The 16434-nt window shown below is 42.2% G+C and overlaps 1 protein-coding gene across 1 annotated transcript in view; it reads left to right on the plus strand.

Annotated features, from left to right (window-relative positions):
* ITPRID1 (ITPR interacting domain containing 1) overlaps positions 1–15952 on the plus strand; it is an 85937-nt gene extending 69985 nt beyond the window's left edge. The window contains 5 exon segments of the mRNA XM_021689549.2: positions 5788–5870; positions 6266–7567; positions 14177–14304; positions 15066–15177; positions 15647–15952. Of these exon segments, the coding sequence (XP_021545224.2) occupies positions 5788–5870; positions 6266–7567; positions 14177–14304; positions 15066–15177; positions 15647–15952 (1931 nt within the window).
* Positions 15953–16434: the final 482 nt, after the last annotated feature.

Consider the following 16434-nt stretch of genomic DNA (forward strand, 5'->3'; position numbering starts at 1 on the left):
TTGCTGAAAAGGTGGGTCTATAGGCAGGGAAAGATTTTTAGTTCTCTTTAGAAACTAAACCATCTGTAAACTGGCCCACACTTTGCTTGGTAACTCTCCAAATGATTCAGATGCATGTATTTGACTTCTAAAATACAAGATAAACAAGCCTCTAGTCCTGAGAGAACTATGCCCCATCCTACCATTTGACCTCACCATCAAAGAAAGGCTCTCAAAATCTGGTTGTTTCACAAATTCACCTAAATGAGTTTAGGAGGTTATTTTTGTTATTTGTTTTGGTTTGTTGTGCTTTACAGTAGTGCAATTAACTGATGCTAACAGTTATAATTTACACATGCCCTTCTTAAAGGAAATCACTCTTTCTATCTTTTAGGGACCCTTTACTTTGGTGGTTGTTTATTTTCATATGGACCAGATTGGTATGGACCAACCAGGATATGGAGGAATGAACTCTGACCCAGAGTTTTGTTCTGGTGCTCAAATGTATAATTCCATCTTGGGGTTGTAAGAAGAGAATAGCAACCATTTTATATGAAGATTATACTCAAGAATAGTAATTGCTTAGGGACTATCTAGAAAGTTTAAAGGATAATGATGTACCGGGAGTCCTTCACAGCTTATGGTGCAAATCTTGCACCAAAACATATAGAAAGAAGAAGAGGTTCCAAAGCTGTTTTTTCCATCCTTCAGCAAGTTTCAACTCTGCTGTTGAATATCTCTGGGATCCCTAACATTTACATGTTATGGGGTTGGAGAGTGAAGGGTACAGTCAGTCCCATCTTGTTCGCTCCTGTCCCATGGTCTGTCTACTGTAAAAGGGCTCTGGGGGCTAAGTAGAAAAGCTGCCGTGGGTCCTGAAGCTCGTAAACTGGGATGGGAGGCTTGTGTGGAAAATTCTTGGGTCCCTCACCCCACTCTGTAGGGCTGTTCAGTGGAGGGGCTCCAACCAAAGTGGCCGGGGCCCTTTGTATAGTACCAGAAAAATACTTTATACTCTGCATTGAACATTTGAACAGTTTCTGCCATAATCATCACTGATTTCGTACCCATAGTTGTTATAAGGAGAAAAATAGGTGATTTTTTTCTAACTCTAAAAGGAGCCGAAGAGTTTTAATATTGGTTGAGCTCATTATAACAAGAGCAGTGGAGTCTTAAATATTACACCATATTGTGTAAATATCACACAAGTAAATTTCCTATAATAAATATACAATGTGTATACACTATTTCCTTTGACAACAAGTAAACAAATGTTCTTCTATCCAGGCTAAAGTCTCTATAAAGATTGTATGTCACAGTTAAAGGAAAACCTCACAGGGAGTTCCTACCACACAAACTATTCAATTTTATAACAGGTGTTTTTTGGGGGTATTGGTTTTCGGTTTTACTCTTCTAAGTCTTTGTTATAAACCTCACACTACAGTGTTATTATTTTTTGTTTAAATTGTCTATTGTTATTTTAAAAGATTTAGAGAATTAAAAAAATCTTTAAAAACGTACCTACATTCAGGGCGCCTGGGTGGCTCAGCCAGTTAAGTGTCCAACTCTTGATTTCTGCTCAGGTTGTGATCTCGGGGTCCTGGGATCAAGCCCTGCATCAGGCTCTGCACTCAGCGGGGGACACTGCTGGAGATTCTTTCTCTCCCTCTCTTTGCCCCTACCCCTTGTTCACACACTCTCTCTCTCTAAGTAAATAAATAAATATTTTTTTAAAAAAACGTACCCACATGTGATAGACACTGGGGAGGGTATGTGCTCTGGTAAGCGCTGTGAATTGTGCAAGACTGTTGAATCTCAGATCTGTACCTCTGAAACAAATAATGCAATATATGTTAAGAAAAAAAGAAGAAGAAGAAGAAGAAGGTAGCAGAAGGGGAAGAATGAAGCGGGGGAAATCGGAGGGGTAGACGAACCATGAGACACGATGGACTGAAAAACAAACTGAGGGTTCTAGAGGGGAGGGGGTGGGAGGATGGGTTAGCCTGGTGATGGGTATTGAGGAGGGCACGTTCTGCATGGAGCCCTGGGTGTTATGCACAAACAATGAATCATGGAACACTACATCTAAAACTAATGATGTAATGTATGGGGATTAACATAAGAATAAAAAAAAACAAAAACGTACCCACACTTTTTTTTTTTTCTTTCGGTACTTTAAAGATGTCACTCCACTGTCTTCTCGCTTGGATCATTTCCAGTGAGAAACTCACTGCTTTCCTTGTCTTTGTTTCCCTTGTGTATAACGTGTCTTTTTGTCTCTGGCTGATTTTAAGACGTTTCTCTTTATCATTGGTGTTGGACAATTTCATTCTGATGTGCCTTGGTATAGTTTTCTTCATATTTCTCTTGTTTAAGGTTTGTTGAACATCTTGAAACAAACTTTTTTTTGAAACATTTCTTCCAATGTTTCTCCTCCTCTTTGGGCTATTCCAGTGACTTATGTGTTCACTACTTGGCTTGTCTCACAGTTCACTGATGATGTTCTTTTGATTTTTTAAATTTTTTTTTCTTTAATCTCTGTTTTTTATTTGGAATAGTTTCCACTGCTATGTCTTCAACTTCACTATTTTTTCTTCTGCAACTTCTAAAATGCTGTTAATCCATCCAGTATAAATTTTACCTGAGACATTGAGTTTTCATCTCTAGAATTGCAATTGGGTATTTTTTAATATCTAGTAGTCTCCCCTTATGACACAGTTAATCTTTCTTCTAGCTTCTTAAACGTATGGACTGTAGTCATAATAAGTGTTCTAAAGTCCTTGCTTGCTAATTCTAACATCTCTGTCAGTTCTAGATTGGTTCCAGTTGATTGGATTTTTTCCTCACTATGGGTCATATATTTCTGCTTCTTTACATTCCTGGTATTTTTTGTTAGATGCCAGATATTGTAGATTTTACCTTACGGGTGCTAGATATTACTTTATTTCTATAAATACGCTTGAGCTTAGGTCTGGGACACAGTTGAGTGACTTGGAAACAGTTTGACCCTTTCAGGTCTCATTTTTAAGATTTGTGATGTTCATGCTCATTCTAGGCCTAATTATTCCTCACTCCTGAAGTAAGACCCTTCTGAGTACTCTGCCCCATAAGTACTCTGGGAATTGTGAGGTTTTGGAGTCTGGCTGATGGAAGCATGCTCTGTTCCAGGCCTGGGGACTGTTAGGCACTATGTTTTCTAAGCCTTTCCAGTGATTCTTTCCCCAGCCTCTGGTGTTTCCTCATACACATGAGCAGATCAGCCCTCAGCTACATACTCAGAAGGGTTTCTGTGAGTTCTCTCTTTGTGAAGATCTCTCCTCTCTCCCACTCTTCCCTGCAAACTCTAGTTGGCTCAGTCATTCCAGACGTTTAATTTTATCTCTTCAACTCAGGGAGTGTGCCAGGTTCTGCCTGGGTCTGCCTTCCCTCGCTACACCACAGTCTATGAACTATCTCAAGGCAGGAAGCTGGGTGATTATAGGGCTCACATTATTTTTTCCTGCCTCTCAGGGGCAGCCATTTTTAATTACCTGACGCCCATATTCTTTTTTTTTTTTTTTAAGATTTTATTTATTTATTTGACAGAGAGAGACACAGCGAGAGAGGGAACACAAGCAGGGGGAGTGGGAGAGGGAGAAGTAGGCTTCCCGCTGAACAGGGAGCCCATGCGGGGCTCGATCCCAGGACTCTGAGATCATGACCTGAGCCAAAGGCAGATGCTTAATGACTGAGCCACCCAGGCGCCCCCTGACGCCCATATTCTTGAAACCATTTTTCACATACTTTGTCCAGTTTTTCAGTTGTTTCAGGTGGGAGGAAAATCTAGTTCCTATTACTTCAGCTTGCCAGAAGCAGAAGTCTTCTTTAGGTCTATAACCAGTAAATATTTTCCATATTTTACCCTTAACTATATAATAAGAGAGGTAACAAGATCAAAGAAATTGTTTTCTCAAATTTCTTCCATGTCTCTAGGATTCAGCTATTAAAAACATCCTCTGGTTTTTATTTGACAGAGAGAGAGAACACAAGCAGGGGGAGGGGCAGAGGGAGAGGGAGAAGCAGACTCTCCACCGAGCAGGGAGGCTGATGTGGGGCTCCATCCCAGGACCCTGGGATCATGACCTGAGCCAAAGGCAGATGCTTAACCAACTGAGCCACCCGGGTGCCCCAAAAAACTTACATCCTCTGATATTTAGACGATCATTTTAATTGAGGCTGAAAAAATAAATTTATGGAATTTATAAATTTTGATTCTACAAAGCTGAGCTTCCTTCTCTTTATTTTCACCACAGGGTGAGGTAGTTGGAATTTGGGCTGGGTAAACCAGCTCTGGAACCACGTCTCCACCAGCTGTCTTTGCTCAGACACATGGGCAGTTAAGACTGGTGCGAGAGAGTCCTACAAGGAGATGAGGCACTGTTAATCCTTATTAGTGGGCCTGCCCTTGAAGGTTGGATCCAGAACACTTAAACAGAGCCTGGACTGTGTGTTTGCTTTTTCCTTTGAACTCTTCTGCAGCAGCTAGTTCTTCAAGTGAAGGCAAATTCCCTGTTTCTCACTTAGGTGAGCATAGCCAAATAGCCACGAATAACATCCATCAACAATCAGGTTTTTTTTCCCTTCAGGCCACTCCCCAGACCCACATCCAACTTTTTCTCCCAGGACAAATAAGTCTCCTCTTTCTTCTTCTTGCAGAAGGGCTACACCCCAACCACCCTCCTCCCAGGCGACCTTCTCTTCTAACGCATAAAGCATTTCTCATTAGGTAGGAGAAAAAAATCTTACAATTTAATCTTCAGTAGGTTCATCCTCTAGTAGCCACCCATATCCCCCACCCCTGCTAATATAACATAATATCTATGGTAAAAGTTCAGATAGATTTAGAATTTTCAGGTGCTCATATTTACAGAGTCGTTACCTGCCCTCACTTAACATTGTTCTTTCTCTGCTCCTTCCAGCCTTTTGCAATGACAAGAGAAGCAGTCTAAAACATGAGCATGGACTTATAGTTGTATAGAGTCCACATGAAGCTAGTAAGGTTCTTATCCAACATTTAGTTAAAAAAAAAAAAAAAAAGAATATATATGTCTTGGTCAGTTAGGGCTGCTAGAACAGAATACCACAGACCGGGTGGCTCATAAAAATAGACATTTATTTCTCACAGTTCTGGAGGCTAGTTCAAGGTCAAGGTGCTGGCAGTTTCAGTGTTTGGTAAGAACCCACTTCCTGGTCCACAGATGGTCATCTTACATGGTAGAAGGGGCAAGGGATCTCTCATCTCTGGGGTCTTTTTTATAAGGTATTTTATAAGGTACTAATCCCATTAATGAGAGCTCTCATAATAGCATCACCATGGGGGTTAGGATTTCAAGGCATGATTTTTTGGGGGGGTGGGAGGGACATAATATTCAGTTCATTGCAAAATATATACACACAGATATATACATTTTGTTTTTTATTGTTTTGTCAGCGTGGCATTTAAGAGCTATGCATTTGCTTCTGGATTTTCTCCCCCTTATTGAAGATGCATCCACAATCGTTTGCTATTTCATCTTAAGAGATGGTCATCCTTTCTCCTTTAATTCGTGGTTTACTCCTTGTATCAGGAAACTGGTGACACAATTTCACTTGGACACTCTGACAATCGAGAAAATAAATCCTTGGAATTCCCCTGTTCATCTCTATCTGCGGGCAGTGGGCATTTATTGAAGATTTGCGGCCTGTCCGGCACAGAGAGGGTTTGATCTCAGTCCTGCTGACGGCCTATTTCCCTTCCCTGACTCCAGGCCTCTTGACTTCTTTCCACAGGTGCCACAGTGAACAGAGACAACAGCTGCCAGTCTGACAGCAGCGGGTTCCTGGATGACCCCCTGGAGCTGCTGTCCCTGCAGGTAGGGGGCCACTGGAGGGTTGGAATATGGGTAAAAGGAAAGATAAGTAGAAAGCACGCCATGCCACCACATTCGGAAAGGGCAGCCAGCCCTTGGAAGACACGCACCATAGGCAGCCAAGGGACAGGGATTGGAGTCACACTAGACAAGGTGCCAGAAAGCTTAGCATTCCTTTCCTTTTTATTTTCTTTGGATTTTGCCAAACAAGGAAGCTGAGCCTCATAGACGGAAGGGCTTAGTTAAAATAGTGAACTAAAGTAAACCTGAGTTTGTAACCCTTATCTTCTGACTCCTAAGTCAGTGGTAATGATAAGGAAAAGACACATACACGTCTTAAACCTAGCACCTCCCCCACCCTCCTGACCCATTTGCCTTTATCCTGGTTTCTCACACAGATGCCTTCCTTGCCAAGCAGCCAGAGTCCTGCTGAGAATGGATGTAGAAAGCCAAGGGATCAGAGCCAGTGCCTAGTGCCGCCCCAGGACTGCCAGCAGAAGTCAGATGGCTCTGATTCCAAGAGTATGGTGAGCACAGCCTTCTCAAATCAAGACTGGAGTATCATGGAGGAAAAGGCCTCAACATCTACGGTGGAGAAAGAGTCTCCGTTTAAGGATACAGAGAAGCCACCAGAGCCATTGACCCCAGATATGGTCCTTGCCGAGCCCGCCAGAGGAGAACAGCCAAGGAAAGACAGCCATCTGAGGCAGCATCTGCCCACGCCCCGAATGGAAGATGAGGCCATGGTGGGCACAGCTATCTCCAGATGTGACTGCCCTCTGGGGTTTAGGGTGCCCCACATCACAGAAGTCAAAGATGGGTTACTGAAGCTTGAGGGAGCTGGGGAAACCTACATGCGAACCCACCACTGCAAGTCCCAAAGATCACCTGGAGTTGATCCTGCTCATGACAAGCTCCTTCATGTAGACTCTGAGGCCGCAAGAGGAGCAGAAAACAACAAAATCTATCCGGACACCAACAATACCTCACTGACAGGAGAAAGCCCACCACAGCATGTCCCCAAGCCCAGTAATGTCATGTCCTATGCAGTTGACCTTATCCAAACATCCGAAAAGCTCATTCCCCACCTAGATAAACCCACTGGAGATACTCCGCACACAAAGCCAGTATGTAGTGCTTTGGGTCACGTACCACATAGAGCAGAACCTGAGATGGAGAAGTTTCCTCTAAATGCTGACTCAAACACTGTTGGTTCCAAGTCTGTGACAATCCAGATGTCCTCCAATCTGGCATCAGCTGCTCAGAATGCTGTGGCTTTGGGGACTGATTGTAAAAGAACAACTTTAGAATGCACTGTGCGTGACACTGCTCCCACAACAGAACCAGGACTGGAGACAAAATTGAGACAGTGCTGTGATGTTTCTGTTCAGACCAATATAAGTGAGCCTAGGCCCTGGCATTGCTGTTCAGCTCCAAGTACCAAGGCCCAGCGCCTCACCAAATCCGTCTCTCTAGACACAGGCTTCCCTCGTATCTACCCAGCGGGCATCTGCCATGCTGTATCCACCCACTGCTGTGTGTGCTGTCATCACCATCCCCACTGCCACTCAGAGAGGCAGAGCCCTGGCCCTGTGCCCTCAGCCTGTAGGCACTGCTCATGCTCACATCATCATCTGGAAGCCCATTTTGTGAAGACTTTGAACGTCCTTCAGGACACTACAGTGAAGGAGCTGTGTTCTGTAAGTATTCATCTCTGCCAAGAGGGAAGACAGATGGAGCAATACCCCCTCAGGGATAATGTTCAGGTCCCCTGAATGCAAGCTTTCAGGGCATACCTTTCCATCTCAAATCATGAGTAATATCTGCAGAGTGCTTTATAGCTTACGATATATTCTCACAAGTTTCTTCTTATCTCATACGTCCAATCACCTTCTGAAGTAAGGAGGCAAATTTCATTATTAATCTCCATTTGACAGAGTGATATAGAACAATAAATTCATGTGTAAGGTTATAAACATTAATGCATCTGTACCTCATCTACAATTCAGTCTAACTGAACAATTCTCTGTCTTAAATTCACTTAACTGAATAATCTTGCACAAGCCATTACATCTCTCTGAGCCTAGTTCCTGCTTTGTAAAATAGGGAGACTTTTCATGCCATAGACACAAGATTGTTTTAGGATTGAGTGAGAGAAAGCCTGTAAAGCACTCAGCATGCTCGGACACTCAGCACGGTGCCCAGCCCACAGAAAGCCCTAGAAAATGCTAACTGAGTGGCTCTTATTCTTATTATTAATTTTCATCACTGTTTTATTATTGTTCAGCTCTTGAATCTAGAGCTTCTCTAGAAGCTCTATGTCACATAGAGGGACTCCTGCTCCATCTTGGCTGAGTTTATTTAAAAGTGGACATTGAGTTTACTGAAAACTGAATGACCCCCAACCTGTTCAGCCCCTGATAAATCAATAAGCATTTAGTGAGTCCTTCTAGTGTCCCCTCTTCAGTGATTCTCAAGGTAAGAAATGATCTAAGTTGTCAAGGTTAGCCATTCATTAAAAAAATTAAGAGCATCACACATGAAACCACCTGTACTGAAAGTGAAAAAACAGAAAGGTGGCACAGATAACATAGGGCTACTGCTGTTCAAAGGAGAGCGGAGGGCAACTGTAATTTATTAAGCATCTACTATTTGATGCCTGACAGGTGACCTTCCCATTCTTTTAATTCCACAAATATTTATTGAGTGCCTATGCTAATTACTTTATTTACCGTATGTTGAGTAACCTTCATTTTCACCCATGCCATAAATCCTGAGCCCCTCATATATATGCCAAGTCCTCCCTCTTTTACAAATGAGGAACCTAGAACCAAGAGAGTGTAACTTTCCAACTTCCCCCACTAATAAGTGGTTAGTTCAGATTCGAATTCAGGTCTAACGGACACCAAATTCTCAGACAACACACTCCAGGCAATGATGTGTCTAACTTTAAAGTATCTAAATCTGTAGAAGTGTAATAACAACATGAGAAAGTGATTACGAGAAAGATAAGGCAAGTTACTACATAGCCCTTCAAGATCTAGAAATCTGCATAAATGTTATATAAAAGTAGAAAGAGAATCAATGAAAGATAAGTAATTTACTACATCATTTTTCAAATTGCAAGGTTTGAGACATTTGGAATATTTTTAAGTGGGTTGTTAAAAGGGTTGAACTAGTGAAAGAAGTCATTGAGATTAATTCTGCTTATAATACTATCCAAAAGTTTCGTGGGAGTGAAGAACAAAGGCTGAGGTCCATCGGACTTTCAAAAGACCCAGGTTCAAATCCTAGAATGTAGTAGGAGTCATCCCCACCATCATCATCACTAATATTTATTAAGGGATTTTAAATGCTGTAAGGTGGTGGGTTTCAACTGGGGATAATTTGCTCTCATCCTTAGTAATATTTTGCAATGTTTGGAGACATTTTGGTTGTCATATCTGGGGTAGGCATTGCTGTTATTAGTGGGTAGAGGTCAGGGATACTGCTAAACATCCTACAATATGCAGGACAGCCCCCGACCCAACAAAGAATTATCTAGCCCCAAATAACAACAATGTCAGGGTTGAAAAACTCTGCTTTAAGGAAATAAACATATACTTGGCTACATAGTTAACATAGGAAAATGTTAGGTATGAAAGATGGCTGGAGAAGATAACATTTTAAGAGGTTGTAGGGGGAAAAAAATATTAAATCCTACAATTAGGTACTCCAGTTTCCATGATGTAAACCAGGTTGTTGGTCCAAAATATCCTGAAAGATTTTTTTCTAATTTACATTTTTAAGGTAAGTTCTACAAGGATATATAAATTAAACCATATTTAGTTTTATATTAGTTTTATTAATTAAACCATATTTAGTTTTATATTTAATTTTATTAAAAATAATAAAAATCAAAATTGTGCTAAAAACTCCAGAAGAAATGGTCTCTTTAGATATACCCAATGTCAATCTTTTAATGGAAATGTTGCAGGTATTTATTCCATAATAAGATACTATCTAGTTTCTGTTCACATCGCAACTCTTAAAAACAACTCATTTACTGATTGGGTTAAAAAGAGAAATAGGGGTGCCTGGGTAGCTTAGTCAGTTCAGTGTCTGCCCTTGATTTCCACTCAGGCAGGTCATGATCTCAGGGACATGAGACTGAGCCCCACATGGGGCTCCACACTCTGAGCATGGAGCCTGCTTAGCCTGCTTACAGAATCTCTGTCTCCCTCTCTATCTGCCCCTCCCCTCCCCACACCACCCCACCCCATTCCCGTTCATGCTCTTGCTCTCTCTCTCTCTCGCTCTAAAAAAAGAGAGAGAAAGAGAGAAATAACAAACACATATCCACAGACTAAGAAGCTAGATGTCTGTCATCAAATTGTCTTTGGGAAGCACTATCATTTCATTTATTAATATAATAATCAAGTATCTTTGGCAATAGCCATATATGATACTCAATTAGCCTATCATTTATTCAGTTATATGGCCACAAATGAAAAAAAGGGGAATTCAGCCTTCCATGGCACAAGTGGAAAAGACCTAATGAGGGTTTTTAGCATGGTTGAGGTGACTGTGACAAATCAGTGCAGACAAAAGGGACACCAGGGTCTGGAGTGGCTCAGTTATTCAAAGGGTAGGCCTGACGACAGGTGCTAGGAAAACCACAGCATCCAGAGAGCATAGCTGACCAGTTAGTACAGCCCAGCAAAACCATTAATATGAAAGGTTTTAATAAGACATAAAGGATTTATAAGGTATTTGGGAGTGTCCTCATGAATTTGTAGGAGCATGGTTCTGGAAACTGCAGAAGCCAGCTACAGGGTAAGGACTGGTTCTGGCAGTGAGGCAAGGACATTGATTAGAACAGGGACCAAAGATTAAGCCTGGGTCAGCTCCAGGGGTGAGTGACCTTTCATGCAGAGCAGAGCTCTCCCCATTTCTTGCTGAACTTGGGCCGAGGTAGCCCCAGCTGTGTGGGGAGATCTGACAACTGAAAATAGACCTTTTTCTTGCTTTGACACTATGAGACATCAGCTCTTCTGCAGAACATACAGGGGATTTGTGTCCTGTTATGCACAACGGCCATCTTCAGGGTTGTGTGTAGCTTTCAAATGAGTAGGAGTTTAAATGAGTGTGCATGCCACCATCTCGTGTCTTCTAAAACCTTGTGTCATATTGCCTCCGCCTGCTGTCCTCCTAGAATTCACAATTATACAAAAAAAAAAGGTATTTTCACATCAAATTGATCTGACATTATACACCCTGAAATGCATACTATCTCAGGTTTTATTAGATGACAATGCATTTCTCCTTATTTAGAGTCAAGGGACCACAAACATACAGAGAAAACGGTCTTTTACATGTGCCTTATTATACTCGTGGGCAGGTGTACACGCAGGCACACAGAGAACTTGCAGAAAAGCAAGTGAAAATGGGGGATTGCATTCACCCACAAGAGCAGGCTGCTTAAGCCAAAGAACAAACTCAGGAAGAGAGAGAAAAGGTATCTATGGTGAGTGACTCTGGGTTTGTAAGGCCTGAAAAATATTCTGCAGAAGAATGTCTCTAAATCAGATACTAGGTGCTAACTAGGGTTACAAAAATTATTTATTAAAAAAACTTATCTGGACAATTAATCTTGGACCAAGTTCAGATTATAGGCAGGGATAGATCCTATCTATTACCTTTCAATGGAAGTTCCAAGCAAGTGTTGAAAGTAAGAGCAATTTTAGGTAGAAGACTCAGAAAAACCTCCCCACCTCCTCCCCTTACAGAGCAGTATGTAACAGTGCAGAGACTCACTTGACTAATTGGTAAATGCTATTTCTGTGGTCTTGTGGGACACCATGGTTTGTTGATATGATTCATTCTTTTGTATATGTGAATTCTTCAAAATAATTTAGTAATTAAAAAAAACTTTCCAGAAAAGAAAATAAGATCATCTGAAATTAGATTTTTGGATATTAGAAAATTCTTCTATGATGTTCATGATTTAGCTTTAAATAAAAAGAAAGCATACACAGCTTAACAAGTCAGATGAGCCAACTCAAAAGTGAAGTTTCAATGTTTTCTGGTGGTTTCTTGCTCTTACTACTAAAGTTTGTTTTAATGCGCTTGAGTCAGTTGAGTAGACCTTGAATTGATTCTGGGTTATAACCTAGCACTTACATTGGAAGAAAGAGTTTGAAACAGCCTCTTATTTTTTTTTTCCTTGCCTAGGGTTTCCTTTTCTCTGAAAACTAATTCTATACCTGTTCTAGAGCTGAAATGTAGTGTTAGTACTTCCAAATGACCAGAAGATGGCAGTGTTTCAGAATCTTCCACCTCACTCCCTTCTCTGGTACCAAACAGCCAGGAGTTACTCCTACATCCCAGCCCCGCGTGCCTTCCAATCACAAAGGGTTACCCCAAAATAACTAGATGAAGCGTAAACTTTAATGTTTCTAATGCTCAGCCTACTTGAGCACCATGTCTCCATGCCCCTGGCCTGACCATCCCTAGAACTTGGTCAGCCTGTAGGAATCTACTAGGACAATTCAACCAGCTCAGTCCTAAGGGACAAATAGCTTGTCCCCGTGTCTAGCCACACTGCTGTGACTCAGTTAGATCTTGAGAAGAAAAGAAATGAATCAGGCTTGAAATCTGCCCTTTTTTGACCTTGGACAACTCAGTTTGCCCTTCTGTGTCAGAACACTTGTCTATAAAAAGAACACTTCATGGTCTCTAACATCCTTTCTAGTTTCAAGAGCCATAACTGTAGTCACCTTTCAAGCACGATTGCCAACATCAGTAACACTTCAAATACTCCTCTAACTGGTTCAAATGCACTCACACTGAAGCAAAAGTAATTAGAGAGTTTTGCCATGTAAAATATGTTATTCAAATATAAAAATTAAGGGACAGAATCAAACCGAACTCTCAGAGCAAAATGATGAGGAGTTTTCAGTATAAAAGCATCACTTGTAGGAAAGTATTTCTACTGTGACAATTCCAGTAAAAGTAGCCATGAAGCTGCCAGGATCTTGGCCATGGGGCTTGGAGGAGAAGAGTAAGAAATCTGGGACTTCCTAAAAACAGGGCTAAGAGGAATTAACACAGCTGTAAGACTGGTCTCCATGGAAGTAAGAAAAGAAGGTTGAAAGAGGACTGCCATGAAAATCAGTTTCCTTTAAAGAGCTTTCCAGAAGCCCCACTCCATGCTCTCCACTTCCATCTCATTGCCATCCTACTACAAGGGATGCTGGGAAATGTCATTTGTTAGACACATTGTTGCCCTAAGACATTAGAAGTCTGTTCATGTGAATAAAGGGGGAAAAGACAGTTAGCAGGCAGCTAGCAGCCTCTGCCATGCTACTCTGGGAGGCAGGGAGGGCAGTCAAACCCATGCGCCTGGTAGAGAAAGCATTAGGGTCTAACAAGCATTAATGTCGCTTAAAGTCAGATGGGTGGAGATACTGGGGTCCTGGATCATGCATGTATTCAAAGCATGATCCAACCTGGGCTGGAAAACAAGGGCGATAGCTAGTAAGAACTCAGCAAATCATCAGGTTCCCAACAAATGGACTGAACTTAGGGGCTGCAGGAAGATATATATATATATATAGGCAGAAGCACAGTCACGCAGAGAAAGTAAGATTTAAAGAATGGTTCACATCAGGAACAATGAGGAGCAGGATGGGGAGCATAGACAGAGTTCAATTCTAGATTCCAATTCATGAAGAGAGTGGGATGCCTAAATGATGCCTGCCTTACTCTGGATGAGCTTGTTAGCCACATGGAGCTGATCCTGCAGATTTCACCATCAGGGATTGCAGTTAAGCAGGGCTAAGACTGATAAAAAAAAAATATTCTAAGCAGACTTTCTCTAATCAAACACATACCATCAGGACAGATGTGTTCAACGTTGTTGAGATTCAGAGTGAGGCAGTATTCAAAGCCCAAGTTAAACAAGATTTAACAGGGCTCACCTTCCCTAAGCACAAACCCTTACTTTGGCCCTTTCCCTCCTGCTCTCCTTTATCTGCGTCCTCGTACCCCTACATCACCTAGTTCTTCAGACAGCCCTCCTGTCTCCGGGACACAGTGTCTCCAAGAGCCAATCAACAACCAACTACCGTCCCGTCCCAGCCAAGTATTGCCTGCGCTGGCCTGGAGAAGCCAAAGGCTGGGCTTTCCTCTTTACTCTTCCCCACACATTAGCGACAGGGCTTCATTGCAGACAAGGGAGCCCCAGGGGGGAAGGCAGGCTCCGCCTGGTGAGCTCTTGCAGTGAATCCAAAAGGACTTCCTTTTCAGCTCTTTCTAATTGTTCTCAGTGCACAGTCCATGAGATGGAAGTGATGAAGATGGTGTGCCGGAGTTTCTGGGAGCATCTGGAGGAAATTGAACAGCACCTTGCAGGACAGCAGGCACTCTTTTGCAGGGACATGTCAGAGGAGGAAAGGTAATTATCGAAGAGAGTCATAAAAGTAAGTAGAGCCCACACACCTGGAGCAAGGAAAGGTAATCAGGGCAGGACAGCTGAGCACCAGGGAGGAGGACTAATGAGAAATGAATCCTTTTCCTTTGCTTTCCTGTTCTTGTTCTTGCTTTCTCAGTGGGAGTCTGTGAGAACTATTTGCTAGATAGCAACACTCACTCTTTAAGGCCAAGGCTTTTTGAGGTCAGAAGATGGGCAGTCAGCCGGGAAGATGGGGATAGCCAGCAGGATATCTTCCATTAATGTGAATGGGACTTATGCAAATGTAAGTATTGGGGGTTCTTAGAGTTTTGAAAATCTGCATTACTTTCACATAGATGAAAAGCATATGTCCCAAAAGTCGATTAGCTGTTGCCTGGGCCTGAGGGGTGGGAATAAGGATTAACTGTAAAAGGGACACAGGAGTTTTTATTGGGCAGAGGGAAGTGATCCCAAACTGACTGGTGGTGAGTGAAACAACTTGGCAAATGTACTAAAAATCATTGCATTGGACTGTTAAAATAGGTGAACTCCATGGTATGCAAATTATTCTGCAATAGAGTTGTTTAAAAAAGAAAGAAAACCCGCCCTGGTGATATACCATGTCTGCCACTGATAACAAATAAAGAAGGTGACTTTCCCTTGTAAGAAATGTCAGAGGACTGACCTACATTTTGAGAGGGATGATGGAGGACTGCGCTTGGAGGTGATGGGAAATGGGATCGATTTCTATTCTCTACCTGCAGGGAGGAAGCCAAACAGCTGCAGACTCTCCGCTGGGCCCTGCGGCAGCAGATAGAAGAGCTGGAGTTTCATTTAGGAGACCGGGCTCAGCAAATCAAAGACAAGATTCTATTGGTACGGGGCAGTGGGTTGTGAAGCTGGACTCTGTCCTGCCGACCGCCGGAGGGATGCATTAAATCAGAAACCTGATAGTGCGATCAGTTCAGATTCTAGGATTATGGGCCAACACCTCCATTTTAAGTATAAAAAAAGTGAAGCCTTTGCTCAAGGCCACGTGGCTAGCTGGTGGCAATTGAGGATTAGAACTCAGGTCGTCTAATTCCTATGCCAATCTTTCCTCCTGCCCTGTAAATAAGCGATACATATTAATAATAATTATTATTATTAGCCATTTTCCCAATGAGAATAAGAAACACAACTGTTGAGCTAGTATGACTTAGTCATTGCCAGAATCTGCTGCTAGCTCACAGAGCCCCCTCTAGAGAATTCCCCACCCAGGAGTACCTTTCCCAAAAGTCTGGCTTAGCTGTTTGGTGCAAATATGCTAAGTTGCCCACTCTTTTTGTTCTTACTTTCCTTTTAGCAGCTTGAGCTTCTCACAGAGGAACAACCTGAACACTATCCAAACCTGCATGACTGTAACTGGACGGAAGAAAAGAATGGCTAGACTTCAGGTGATAAAGTCCACCCAGCCATGGTGCCGGGGGTTGCCTTTCCTCCCCACGATGGCCAGCAGGCTCCCAGCTCAAGGGTGACACATTTGGCTGCCTTCTCTCCACCCACCTTGGAGAGCAGCACCAGGATGTCTCCTCCAGCTGAGGCAGAGTCAGGCCCAGCCCCTTTGTCAAATTGTCCTATTGGAGAAATGGGTATGAACGTCTTCCTCTAAATCAGAGTGGTTTTGGTGACCTTCCTACAAAGTGTAAGAGCACATTCTGGCCAGACAAGGAAATCTAAATTGCCCCCAAGAAGTGTTTATCAACCCTTCTTCAGCTATTTTTAAAAATATTCTACTCTGTGGTTCCACCCAAGAGAATCTCAATATTTCAATATCTATTCAATACAGAATAAGTGAGCACCTACTATGTGTCTGGCACTGGGAATACGTGGTAGCCAAGATATAGATAGATAGATAGATAGATAGATAGATAGATAGATAGATAATAGATAGATAGATAGATAGATAGATAGATAGAGATAGAGATAGAGATAGAGATATATAGATATCTAGGTAAAAATGATATACAGTCTTTGCCCTGCAGAAACTTAGAGTCTACTGGGGGAGATAGAATGTGGACACGTAAAGACATATGAATTTGAAAACTGTGAAAGAGCTTTGAAGGAAATCACAGGGTTTTATGAAAGACAACA

This window comes from Neomonachus schauinslandi, chromosome 12, assembly GCF_002201575.2.
Source record: "Neomonachus schauinslandi chromosome 12, ASM220157v2, whole genome shotgun sequence".
Taxonomy (NCBI): Eukaryota; Metazoa; Chordata; class Mammalia; order Carnivora; family Phocidae; genus Neomonachus; species Neomonachus schauinslandi.